The sequence below is a fragment of the Gavialis gangeticus genome, unplaced genomic scaffold, assembly GCF_001723915.1.
Source record: "Gavialis gangeticus isolate Ggan-Ray unplaced genomic scaffold, GavGan_comp1, whole genome shotgun sequence".
Taxonomy (NCBI): Eukaryota; Metazoa; Chordata; order Crocodylia; family Gavialidae; genus Gavialis; species Gavialis gangeticus.
In genome coordinates, this window is record NW_017729034.1 from 85,013,024 (window position 1) to 85,026,963 (window position 13,940).

General features: G+C 44.3%; 1 protein-coding gene across 1 annotated transcript in view; it reads right to left on the reverse strand.

Moving 5' to 3' along the window:
• The window catches only part of GRM1 (glutamate metabotropic receptor 1), a 427,931-nt gene that overhangs the window by 49,186 nt on the left and 364,805 nt on the right, over nucleotides 1–13,940 (reverse strand). Inside the window, exons 6-7 of the mRNA XM_019527617.1 lie at nucleotides 5,389–5,557; nucleotides 2,959–3,085 (exon numbers count right to left, since the gene is read on the reverse strand). Of these exons, the coding sequence (XP_019383162.1) occupies nucleotides 2,959–3,085; nucleotides 5,389–5,557 (296 nt within the window). The remainder of the gene's footprint in view (nucleotides 1–2,958; nucleotides 3,086–5,388; nucleotides 5,558–13,940) is intronic.

A 13,940-nucleotide genomic window follows, 5' to 3' on the forward strand; every position in this document is an offset into this window, starting at 1 on the left:
ACTCCTTCCCAGCCACAGGTGTCCCAGACCCTGTGTGCTTTGGGACCTGGCATCAGCTGGTGTTGCTGGGGATGCTTCAACCACCTTTTACCCCTCAGGTTGAAAGGAGCTCAGATTTAGGGAACTCAAAGACTTTTTAATCACAGAAAAACACGAGGAATATTATGGGATACTGCCTTCTCCTGGGGCCATGGGCAGCTCCTAGTCCTGCCCCTAGATCTTAGTCCTGCCCCTGCTCACCAAGCCTCTAGTGGCAAGTCACAGCTGTACAGGTGAAGGACAGTCAGAGATGGTTTTACACCTTAAGATGTGACTGCTCACTAAGTCAAACAACACTAAGCCAATTAACATATGTGTGCCTTATGGCATAAGGTGTAACAAGGTGCTGAGAAGTAGAAATGGAATCAGGTATCAATTGGCTTTAGAAACAACTTAATGGAGGGTGATTCACTGAAACAGAACTAGAACTCCTTTTCTGATTGAGACTCCAGTGTTGCAATGCTGTTATGGGCAGTGGCAGGGTTAATTTTCAACTGCTTAGTCTAAACTAAGCAATACCAAGCCATATCCTTATTCACCCAATTTAAAGAATATGGTCAGTGCCCTGACTATCATTCAACATAGTATTTAAACATAATAAACTTTATGTTTTTGGGGGGCATTTTTTGTAAAATTCAAAAACTGGTTGAATTAAACCAGTTCAGTTCCTGTGTGCTGACAAGCCTCAATGGTCATGACATGCTATGCATGTGCTAAATACGTTCCATGACACCCACTCTGAACTATGGATCGCTTTACTATGATGTAGTGCTGTTGAGTGGCAGAATCTGAAACAGTGGCCTGTTCTCTAGCAAAAAGAGAACAAGATGGGGAAGGTTTTTTGTAAACTAAACAAAGAAGAAGGGGAAGGACGTGTAGTAAATTGAGCATTTTCAGCCCTTAAAAAATGAGACCAGAAATTATTAGCAAGAGGTTAAATACAAAGCAAGAGTGGCTGGTAAAACACCACTTGCTAGTTTTCATCTACACTGCTAGTTTTCCTACACTTTTAATATGAACCATTTCCCAGGGTAGAAGGCTAATTGATTTTTACATTTTTAATTTTATGCACATTATAAAACCACTAAGAAACTCCAGGGTGTTTTTTGAGGTCATTAACAAACATCTCAGGCATATGAAGGCACACGACCTTCAGAGTGCGTGTTATAATAGCCCTATAGAATTTGTGGTCCTCTTTTGTTTTTATTGCTTATTTAAAACTTGAGAAAACTGAGTTTACTAGCAATACATTTTTTCCTTTTCTCTAACCTCTGATTACATAAAACACATCCTTTGTCAAAAGGAAATTCCTGGGAAAATGCCCCAAAATAGTGACTTGAATTAATATTTCTCATTTCAGATAAAATGCATACTACACACACTACACTGGCAGAAATCCTTCCTGCCCTACAATTTTCCAACTTCACATAATAATCTGTTCAGCTGCTCCTGAACACCAGAGATATTCTGTCTTTGAAATGGGATAACAATAACCTTAAGCAAAAGATCTAAGGAAATAATGTACTCCTCACATTTTAAATGAAAGTGGGAATTCAAGAATGTCCACCTCTGATGGAAAAAACCTAGAAACACTCATTTTAGCCTATAAAACTAAAGGAAAAAAACCTGGGATACAGTGAAAATGTCTGTGTTGAAAGGCTATAGGGAATGGCTACGTACAAATGTTACAGGCAAAACTACTCAACATCACTCTACTAAACTTCGTTGTATTAAAAAAATCTCTCAGAAATGTATTTTCAGTAACTAGGTGATTGGTACTTTTGCCCATGCATGAATAGTTTCACTGACCTCTACTTGCCAAAAGTTTCCTTAAAGGGCAAGGTTGTGACCAGCCTCCACATTGTACATACTACCTTGCTCCTAACTTTGTGTTCAGGGGCACTAGCATTTCCTTACTGCTCTGGGAAACTTCAGCAATATAAAGCAAAGCCAATTAACTGGCCATCTAGGCAGCATTAGGGTGGTATAAACTGGTAGACTGATGAATCTGGTCCCTTGTATTTAGGAATGAGTAAGTCAGCTTGACCACTTCAGAGCTCAATAAAGGGGACAAGGGGAAGTACTTCTATCCCACCATTTGGTCATTGGGGTAGATGGCATGAACAGTTGTCCCATGCTATAATTTGCTTGAAGGCTTCTATTGGTCCTCCATGGGACATGTCATGTGCAGGAGAAAACCCCTCCCACTCTAAAAATACATATTTATTATTCCCCTTTACCTGATGGTAGCTAGAGGCCAGCTCAGCAGAAGTTACAGCCACTAGAAGACGTCCCTAACTTAAACCCAGGAGGAGGAGATGTGCCTTAGTCGTGTCCTTTCTCACCAGAATGTTTCTGATGCTTCTGCTAAAGGGACCTTTGCGAGATGGGTTGCAGTAGCATTTTGGCACTTGGCATTTGCTGGGAAAGTCCTTTATGTCTCAGGGAATTTCTATGATGAAGTAAAAAAGGTGCTGGGAGTCCTTGAACTTAACAAGTATCAACTTGATTTATTTAATTTATTACCAAATATATGCATCAAGTAAATCAGTAGAGGCATTTAGCTCTGGTAGTATCAGTACAGTGATAGCTGCACTGTGCTAATTAATCTGTTTTATTAATGTTTAGGTTAATTGAAAGGGAGGGGCTGATAGAATGCATCATAACTCCTCTGCCCCCACCACCCCAGATATCTGTGAACATACAGACTTTCCTATATTAATAGTCACCAGGACCTTCTTTTTCACATTACACGAAGTAGACCTAAAAGGCATAATATTTCTAATTCACCAAGGAAAGTCTAAATGTTACAGGTATGTGTGTATAACTAGAACTTTTTAAAACTCTTCCTCACTCTGAATCACACACTTTTCTTACCTAATTGGATGAAGATATGTATGGATGGAAAAATATTCCTACCTGTCAAGCCAACATTAGGCCACCAGCCTAGGTCACAGGCTTTGCATGTGAACTCATCTTGCACAAATTCATTCTCTTTGCAAGCAGTGCAAATCCAGCAGCAGCTCACCTCCCCTTTCCTGATGACCTGTAACAAAAAAAGATACCCTTAGACAAGACTCTTCTCATGGGTGATTGGAACAGGCAAGCACCTTCTGCACTATTGTAAAATTATGTAATACATAGATATTCCCTGGATAGGGGATGTTTCTAATGGTGGGTGAATATGAAAATCTGGGTCTTGTCTGTACCTCTTTGGTACATCTTGTGGTTGAGCTCTAATATGGGCAAATTTTTCAGGACATTTCTAAAATCAATTTATCTGCATTAGACATAAAAACCAATCTCTCTTATGGTATATCTATATTTGTTTCTTCTTCAGTTTGAATCAGAGAGTACAGAGACAGCAAAAGGATTATATTTTAAATCAGACTTCAAAAGAGGTTTGATCTAAGAGATAATTGAAGCTAGCTCTCATTCTATTTGAACTAGCTGACACTGTATTTGATATTTCCTACTTCTCTCCATACGTAATAAAAAGCAGCAGAGATGGATGGTTAAAAGCAGGAGATGGATGGTTAAAAGTATTACAAATATTAATGAAACACATAAATTTATTGTACATATTGTATGTGCGCTGTTATTTCTATTCTCTTCAAAAATCCAATAGAGTAGTATCTTAAAGTTGATATAAAAAACTGTAGATCTGATTCTCATTTGCACTAAAGCCCCTTTGGGATCCATTCTGGCAGAGTAAATGGAATTTAAAGTGGATGAAAATTAAACTTTACAGTGCTTGAAAGGGCCTTAGTGCAAATGAGAATAGGCCCTAGCTGTTGTGAACAAGAATGTATCACCTTTCCCTGAGTACCACCATACTCAGGAAAACCAGTATTTATCAAGAACCTACCCTGAAGTAGTATGAGAAATTGTTAACTCTGCAGTAAAAGTTTGTGTGTGTGCATGCGTGCACATTCATGTATGAAAATGATTACAAAGGCCTTTCAGAATTGTGTGCTTGGGTGTAACAAGCTAAAATGCCATTAGCTGGAAGATATACACTTTTATTTATACAGTTGGGAACAAGCCTGTATTATCAAGGACATACACAAGAAGATGACCTTTGATCCTTTGCCTTGATTTTACCTCTGCAAACTGATCTTGTGGCTTGCAGTATGTGGAGCCAACCAGATGCAGTTACAGATTATGCATAAGGGAGGTGAAATGATTGAATAACTGAAAGAATAAGCTATGGCTACATCTGGCCTAAGTGCTCTGGAAGACCCTTTTTCTGTGTTTTCCAGCAGGAGGAATCCTTCTCACCCAGGATCTTTCTTATTCACACACAGAGCTGAAAGATGTATATCAACTTTGTTCCGCTGAGTTCTCTAAACACAAAACTCTTTTTTTTGGTCTAAATGAGTTCAGTGAGAGATGGATTAGGCTGTTTCTATATTTAAATACACACACACACACACACACACACACACCCCTACATACATACATACATACATACATGCTGGATTAGTTCAACAACCTTCTTTAGGGGAAGTACAGTTTGAGGCCAGTATATGTTGACAGTTTTGTTTTCCTTCTATATCAGGCTGAACCTTTGTCTTCTAATAAAATGAAAATCTTATGAACCTGTGCTTAAGTGAGGCAGACAGGTATGCCTCTTTAAGCATTTTAGATTAAAGTAGAAATGGGAGGCTGTTTGGTAGAGTAGATGTTCTCAATGGAGCCTCGTGTCCTTTTAAATTGACTGTTCCCATATTCTTGTGATACTGCTGAAATTTGTCTTTATGGCACCTGAACATAACAGGTGGTAAATTACTGGTAGCTGGATATTAGCACTACTGTATAGTAAACAGCCAGAGATTTCATTTGTGTCCCCACAACACCTGTGGTGAGCATAGGGTACAAACAGAAACATCTTTTGTTCCTCTAGGTGCTGTTGATAGGAAATGCGGTTGATTCCCACAGGATGCACAACCTGAAAAAAATCAGCTACCAAAAGTAGTGCAATTACAGAAAATTGTGGGGAATGGCTAACAGAGAATCCTGCTGTTTTCAGTAGTGCAATCTAAATTTTAATGCTGATCCCATCATGCTGGAAAAGCCTGTCCACTTGTAGAAGCCAAAGTCTTAGGAAATGTAGGTCCAGCCTGTATTTACCAAAAACAGTGGGCTCACAAGCTGCAGGAATAAAAGAGACTTTTACACCCTAAATGTGACTGCAAAACAAGGAAACTACAAGCAGGTAACATTTTCTCCTGCTTGAAATAAGTCTTCCTAGCTCTGGTGAACAAGCATAGACCTATTAGTCATCTATCGCTAATATAATTTCAACCTTCCTGCACAGAGAATATAGAAGACATCTCTGAGACATACCTTAATTTGACCCTTCAGACAAGGTTCACTACACACTGACCGGACTATTCCACTTCTGTTCATCTGAATCCTGTAGTCATCAATATTTAATACTCCTTCATGCCAGGTTCCAATGAGGACATAATCATAATGGTTGGGCTTTATATACTGCAGATTCATGATGTCGTACCTGGAAATGGAAAGCAGAGCAAGCCTCAAAGTCAGGTCTCAAAATTAAATCTTTTTATCCTTCCACTGTATAGTAAGCTGTGAAGTAGTGAGTTTTGGTCCAGAAATTATTAAGAATTCTACAGCCAGAGTTTTACCAAGCAGGTTCTATGGCCTGAGCTGAAGTGGAGGCCAGGGAAGCAGTAGCAGCGGCAGTTGCCATTCTTGCACCTCTTCCAAAACTGGCCGATGCCCTGGCTGCCCACCCTTGGTTTTATTACTGTCCTTCATTGACATTTTACTTTGTACTGACAGGGCCAAGGATTCAAAAGTCACAATCACAGCCCATAAGGTTGACTTAATATTTTCCCCTTAAATTAAAATGTTTGCTTTCTGATGTCAGAGCCTGGGGTGGGGTGGGGTGGGGTAGGGGGTTCACATCAAATCCAAACAGAAAAAACCCTGAATATTTTGAGGTTTACAATAAAATCATGAAAGTAGGCAATGCTAATTACTACATATTTAATGGTGGAATATTTTCCAAGGTATAGTTGTCATCTTTATATCCCCGCCATGGCTAAGAAGCATTTTGCAATTGCATGGTCTCAGGTGGAATTGTATCAAGGAGGATATAGCTTCTTCTCAGGACACCACAGTAGCATAAGCTGGGTAGTACTTAGCTTCCACCTCTTACAGGAAGTAACATACCCTCTTCTCATATAGATAGCTGCATCCCAACATGCCCCAAGTATGGAGTACAGTACACCGGCCTTTGCTTATTTCCATGCTCTTCTCAATTTGCTAACTCCCAGATGTGAGGGTGACGCATCTAGCGTACAGTCCCAGCACTCAATCAGAACTCAGATGAGGATAGCCCTAAGGCAGATGTCAGCAACCTTTTGGAGTGGTGGGCCAAATCAAATGAAGTTCAGTCCACAAGCAAGCTGCTGCTTCCAACCTGGCCACTGCTATTGCACCCGCCTGCCGCATTGCCACTGAATTGCTGATTAATTGTTGCTGCTTCCCTAGCTCCTCAACTGCTGCATGGCTGCCAACATCCTGGCTTCACGGACCACATGAAATCACTTGATGGCTAGATGCAGGTTGCCAACACATGCCCTACAGTGATCATAAAATGGCACGGGAGGGTGGTGAAGGGATGTCCTTTAATTTTTTATTCCCTTGAGTGTGCATACATAGTTCAAATATAGCTCCACTACAGCATTATGATGACATGAGGTCTAGAATTATCCTCCAAGTTTTTAAATAGTATCTTCCGCATATTCAAGCAAAATAAATACAGACAACAAAAATTAACCACAAACATTAATTTAACAGTTTGCATAAGTTACCCATGATACTGTCAAGAAAATGTAGCAATCATGCACAAAATCTACTTTCCTGCCCAAGGGCAAGTAGAACAGAACTTAACAAAGATGATATAAAGGAAACATAAAAACAAAGCTACTATCAACATTCAGCTACTCTAAAATCCCCAACATTGCATCCTCTCCTCCCCATACGGGGGGATTGATGTGTGAAGGTCTTTTAGGCTAGGGACAGACATTACACATAAACCAGTTTAAGTGATCAGAAACTGGTTTAAACCTGTAACAGAACAGATGTTCAGTGCACATAAACCAGTTTGAAAATGGCTGAAACTGGTTTGAGATAAACTTGGTTGAATGTAGTATCAGAATTAACTGATTGGGCTTAAGCCACTTTATGCAATGTCTGTCCCAGACCCCTTACTAGTTTAAGATCATCCAGACTCCCTCAACATCCCAGCATGCTCTCTGGGCTGGCTGGGGCTCTCCGCTCCACAACAGAGCTGGCTCATCCCCTCTGTTCCCTGGTTGGAGCTCCGGCAGAGATTTGCAGGCACAGCAGGGTCTACCTGGCTTCCCTCTGCCCTACCCCACCTTGCTGCTAAAGCAGGGATTCCCCCTCCCTCTCTCCCATCTCCCACAGCACAGACCCAAGCCCCACGGAACCTAGGCATGTGGTATGCTAGCTAATGCCGAGAGGTGTCTGTGTGTGTCTCCAATTTCATTGGGATAGTCAGACAGAAAAGTGACCACTTAAGGCCTTTTGGAGCTAATCAACAGGTCAACTGGTAAGCTGCTTAAGAAGAGTTTCAACTAATGGAGAAAGGCTATTGTTTTGCTGATGAGGTGATAAACAGTGTTATCACCCCCTGCTGGCTTGTTCTCTTGTCAGTTTGCTACAGACAGTATAAAGAAGCAGGGAGGGTGTGACAAGTGGCGACTCTTGGGGCCAGGTCTCATGTCAGCCCACCCACCTGTTTCTACAGGCAATCCACCTAATCCTACCTGCCATGACTTTGATGTTCCCATATATTGATGGTACATGTGGGAGACTGCCCATTATTGCCTTGATGCCAGGGGACACTATCTGCAGCTCCAGCCTCCCCTACACTGTAGCCCATGCCTTGCAGATGGCATCCAGATTAATATTACTCCCAGGCTAAGACCAAAGCAAACTGAGTCCACAGTTGGGCTGCCCACGCACACACACACATTCACACACACCCTCCTATTCACAACACCTCCGGTCTCACAGGAGGCCTCTTCCACTCTGCCCTTCTCTCACTGGGGCCTCTGGCATACTGCCCAATACCAGGCCACACTCCACTACCCTGCTCATCCTTAAATGGGCCACTCTTGGGCCATCAGGCTTTGCTACTCTCATACTGGCCTTGCCACACAGATCATTTGGTTCCCGCAAGTTCCCCTACTCTACGTGGGTCGGCCTTATGCCAAACCCTGGGCTAATTCTGCCCCGAGCCTCTCACCGGGCACAACTTCTCACGGGTCTGGCCTTTGCGCTGTCCTTCAAGTTTACTCTCATTTGACCCTACTTAGTGTGCTGTCCTTCAGGCCTACTCCAACTTCAGCCCTACTCAGCCCCTTCACACACACACAGCCCTTCAGGCCTACTCACACTTCAGCCCTACTCAGTGCAGGGCCTCCCAATGTCTTCCACACTACCCCCTCTGGGGTCTCCAGAACCTCATATTCCTCCTGGGCTCAGACACCTACATGTGGGCATACCTGGCCCCCACTAGTCCCACAACTCTCCACGACCCCCTCTGGGGTCTCCAGAACCTCATATTCCTCCTGGGCTCAGGCGCCTACACATGAGCATACCTGGCCCCCACTACTCCCCCAGCTGCCTCCAAAACCCATCCGAAAATGGGGGTTGGGGTTATGGTGCCCCTCCTCACCTTTCACCGGGGAGGTAATTGGCCTGGCATTTCCTGGGGACTCCTGTGCCACCAGGAGCCTCACCAGGCCACCCTTCCGGGGCAGGATGCAGTTTTAGGTCATGCCCAGGAGACTCCAAGCCATCCCCATAAACTCCCACCATTACCTCCAAAGCTGTTCCTGCTGCAGCTCAGCTAGGCGATGTTTCTGCTTCTCTTGGCCACAGTAAACTGCAGCCTTTATATGACTTTTTCAAAATGGCTGCCCTCATCAGGAACCTGGTAGCTGCCTGCCTCTGCCCTTAAAGTGGCAGGCATCCAAAGGTACCCTGCCATGGAGGGAGATTAAAAAGCTCTGTATCATCAACAGATGCATGTACTGAACATCCCCCACCCCCTTGCCTTAGAGTGCTAGCAGGGGACTGCAGTCTGGCAACACTCCTGCCCCTTGTGCAGCCATCAATGCTGACCTGATGAAGGAACACCTTGAGAGGCTGGACACCTTCAAGTCAGCCAGCCCTGACAATCTACACCCCGGAGTACTCAAGGAGCTGGTCTGCATTATAGCTCAGCCCCTGGCATAGATCTTTGAGAGCTCCTGGTGCTCTGGTGAAGTGCCTGAAGATTGGAAGAAGGCCAATGTGGTGCCTATCTTCAAGAAAGGGAGGAAAGTGGATCCGGCAAACTACAGGCCCATCAGCCTGACCTCTATCCTGGGGAATGTCTTAGAAAAGATTATCAAAGATCCCATTCTTAATGGACTGGCCGATGGCAACACCCTGAGGGATAGCCAGCACAGGTTTGTTTCAGGTAGGTTGTGCTTGACCAATTTCATTTCCTTTTATGACCGGGTGACCTATCACCTGGACAAGGGAGAGGAGATTGATGTCATATATCTTGACTTCAAAAAAGCCTTCGATCTGGTATCTCATGATCACCTCTTGGTGAAACTGGCCAACTGCGGCTTTGGGTCAACCATGATCCACTGGCTGGGTAACTGGCTCCGGGGTCGGACCCAGAGGTTGGTGGTTGATGGAAGTCAATTGTCATGGTGCCCTGTGACCAGTGGGGTCCCTCAAGGCTCTGTCCTTGGACCTATTTTGTTCAAATTCTTCATTAATGATGTGGACATTGGAGTCAGAAGCAGACTGGCCAAGTTCACTGATGATACCAAACTTTGGGGTAAAGCATCCACACCTGAGGACAGGGGGGTAATCCAGGGGCCTGAATAGGCTTGACAGGCTCAGGAAATGGGCGGACGAGAACCTGATGGTGTTTAACACAGAAAAATGCAAGGTTCTCCACCTTGGGAGGAAAAACCTGCAGCATGTCTATAGGCTTGGCAATACTATGCTGACTAGCACTACAGATGAGAGGGACTTGGGGGTTCAGGATTGACCACAAGATGAACATGAGCCTTCAGTGTGATGCTGCAGCTAGTAAAGCAAGCAAAACCCTGGCTTGCATCCATAGATGGTTCTCAATCAAATCCCAGGATGTCATTCTCCCATTGTACTCGGCCTTGGTGAGGCCACAGCTGGAGTACTGCATCCAGTTTTGGGCTCCACAATTCAAAAAGGATGTGGAGAAGCTTAAGAGAGTACAGAGGAGAGCCACACACATGATCAGAGGTCAGGAAAGCAGACCTTATGACGAGAGGCTGAGAACTATGGGACTCTTCTTCCTGGAAAAATGCAGGCTCAGGGGTGATCTGATGGCCACCTATAAGTTTATAAGGGGTGTTCACTAGGATCTGGGGGAACATTTGCTCACCAGAGTGCCCCAAGGGATGACAAGGTCGAATGGTTGGAAACTCCTGCAAAACTGTTTCAGGCTGGACATAAGGAAGAACTTCTTTACTGTCCGAGTCCCCAAGGTCTGGAATAGCCTGCCACCAGAGGTGGTTCAAGCACCTAATTTGAACACCTTCAAGAGAAACCTGGATTTTTTTCTTGCTGGGATCCTATGACCCCAGCTGACTTCCTGCCCCTGGGACAGGGAGCTGGACTCGATGATCTTCCAAGGTCCCTTCCTGTCCTAATGTCTATGAAATCTATGAAGCCAGTGGGGAAAAGCCTGGGATGGTTCAGGCACACCTCCCTAATCAGAGGTCCTGCCCAGGCCTGGCCATGCCCCCACTCAGCTCAGCACTGTCCAGGGGAAGGGAGGGTTGTTCTAGCACCACCCCCCACCAGCTTCTAGCCTGAGCCACTGCAAGCATGTGCCTGCATTTCCTCAGTCCAGAGAGAATGCCTGTCCAGTTACAAACTGGTTCAGCCTAACCAGGTTAGTTTAACCTGCAAAGTTTGAATCAATTCAGGCTCAGGCTTTTGAAATGTCTGTCCCTAGCCTTATTGCTGTTTGCTTCTGGATTTCTTGCACTGATAGTAGTTTAGGCAAAGTGGTGATTAGTCCCCAGCCACTAATCACCTGTTGTAGGGGTCAACAAGCAGGGCTGATGGAAAGAATGGAGGAGAGCAGTGCAAAGGAGAAACCCCAACTGAGGCTAGACAAACAGGCTGATTCTTGAGAGATGAGAAAGGGAGCACTGCACGCAGCCTTCAGGGAAATGTTTTGATTATAGAGAGCAGTGAAAAGGTTTCAACTGGAAATAGTGACAGACTTTGCTGTAGTATTAGAGTCCCTAGGTTGTTTTTCTGCTTGATTCTCTCCCTTCTCTGGAAATGATTCTTTAATTTAGAATGAAGTGAGACCCATTTTAACCATGAATATTAGAACACCCACGGCATTTTCTTTTCTCTTCTTAGGTTCAAATATGTAATATATTGTTTGCTGTTTTTCAAAGTTTCAGCCATCTCTGTACCTATAGAAACTCTTTTGAAACATCTGCCTCTCTCTTCTTCTTTTCCTCCTCTCTCTATCTCCCTTGTTTGCTTTGAGAATCCTTTTTTAGAGAGAAGGATTATTAAAGAAATGCTGGGTCCTTTACACTTGCGCTGCAGGAGTGTTTTTTTTTCAGACAATCTCCTTTGCCAGTGCAGAGCTTCACTGAAGTCATGGAGGCACAACATCTGGAAGGTTCCTCCATAGATCTTCTAGTCCAACTCCTTGCCTGAGGGAGAATCATTCCCACCAAAGTACCATAAAGAAATCTATTGTCTAACTTATCAGCAAAGTCTGATCCCTCTTTGGGGTACTGAAAACTTCAGCTGGGCTCTGGGCAGGTATAAAGATTTCTTTGTGCAGCTTTGTTTGCTAATTGAAAGCCAGTTTACAAAACAAGCCCACTTCATTGTCATCGGAAGGCAATTCCTCTTCCTTTCCTGGTCCTTAAAAAAAGAGACTACATAAAAGTAGTGTTGCCCTTTGATAGCTTTTTGAATAGGAGAATGCATCACTGCATAAAGCAATAACTTGAAAGCTCTTCATAATGTAGCTGTGATATACATGAGTATAAATGATGTGGATATAACTGTCTCCTGCTAGCAAGAAGAACCAATTTATTTTTTTATTGTGTCCTTGGATCAGACGGATGTACAATCAGTTACTCTGTATAGGAGACAGAATGTGGAGGATAGAAACAAGATTTCAGGCTTGCATTCTCTTAATAGAACTTTTAAGTGTAAACTCATTGTTAACCTTTTTCTAACCACCTCTGTGACACGGCCTGTACTAGCATTACTGCAACCTTAATCAAGTTGATATTCTCAAGCTGGCTTCATGGCTGTATTTCTGGAGTTGGTGTGAGATAAGCCGGAGCAAGCGCGCAGGGAATACTACAACAGGAATACTGAAGATATTTTTTGAACGGAAACCATTTAGACAATCTTGCCTATGGAAAGTGAACACAATATTTGAAGTTTTGAAACTTGGCTTGAATTTTAAACCACAAAGGAATCCAGCAGACCAGCTGAATGTACTTGTAATGGAGTAGGTGTTTTTCTCATCTCTTCTTTGACATCCACCCTGCAAAATATCATGGAGAAGAGCTGTACAGTACTGTTGGGTTATTTCACTTTATGCATATACACATAATCAGTGCCTATATAAACTTTATTTTAGTAAACACCCCTTCTCTTCCCCTGTGAAGATGCATATACATTTTCTGCACAAGTTAAAATTTGTTCCTGAAAGCTGGAAACCACAGAACAAGTGGGGGTTATTGAGGAAGCTGTAACTTATTTTTAAATACAGCAAAATTATCAGTACCTATTATGTAAGAAAGTATGGGCACCTATAAAAGAGAGTGCAGAGGCTGCTCTAACACACTGGAATTTCAGTGCATCTGATTAATCAAGTCTGCTAAAGCGTGGCAATTACTACCCTCTAAAAGTCCCCAGCTTCTTGTGTATCAGTGTCCATGCACTTAAAAGTGGTGGCGGGTATGCTTGAACTAAAGCTCATCAAAAGTGGAACGTGCTCTCAGAACCACTCTAATTAAAGCTCCACCCTCCCACCCCTGCAAATGTAAAAGTGCCTTATATTACAGCAACATTGGGTGTATCTATACATGCAGTTAGTCGTGACTAAATTTACTGCGCACTAAGAGAATGTTAGGCCCAGGAAGGTGTCCAGGGTCCACCGGGTCAGCATCCTCAGCCTCCACTGCCCAGGCATGGAGGGCCACCTGCTGCCAGAGTAGTGCAATGTGCTCCCACTGCAGGCCTCCATCTGTGCCTGGCTTCAGATCAGGGGTCAGCCATGCACAAGTGTCCAGGGACCATGGTAAATCAGCTGGACAAGCCTGGGCCCAGGCCTGCTTGTTCCCCTGGGGCTGGCGGCCCACTGTGTGCTGGCCACAGGCAGCCTGCCTACCTTGCTTCCTTACTAGGGTGGGACAGGCTAGGCTGCTGGCATCACCTGCATGTCCCTGCCCCCTGCTGCCAAGGACAACATTGCCACTAGCATCAACACCTTCCTTGGGGGGGCAAGAGGCCTGTGCCCATCTAGCTGTGGGGACATGGGCTGCTAAAAAAGTTCTGAACTGTGTCCCACCTCTGTGTGCTGTAGGGGTGGGGACCTGGGGCCAGGGGAGTGTGGACAGGTCAGGCAGGGAGTAGGGGCAGGGGATGGGGACTGGGAGGATCTTCCCCCCCAGCATGGGACTTACCACATGCCTGGGGCTGGTGAGGCTAGTGGCACAGCATAGGCCTCCCCATCAACAAGGGCGATTGGCTGCTCCTGGTGTCTATGGTCCACTGTGCCTGGTGAGCCAGTG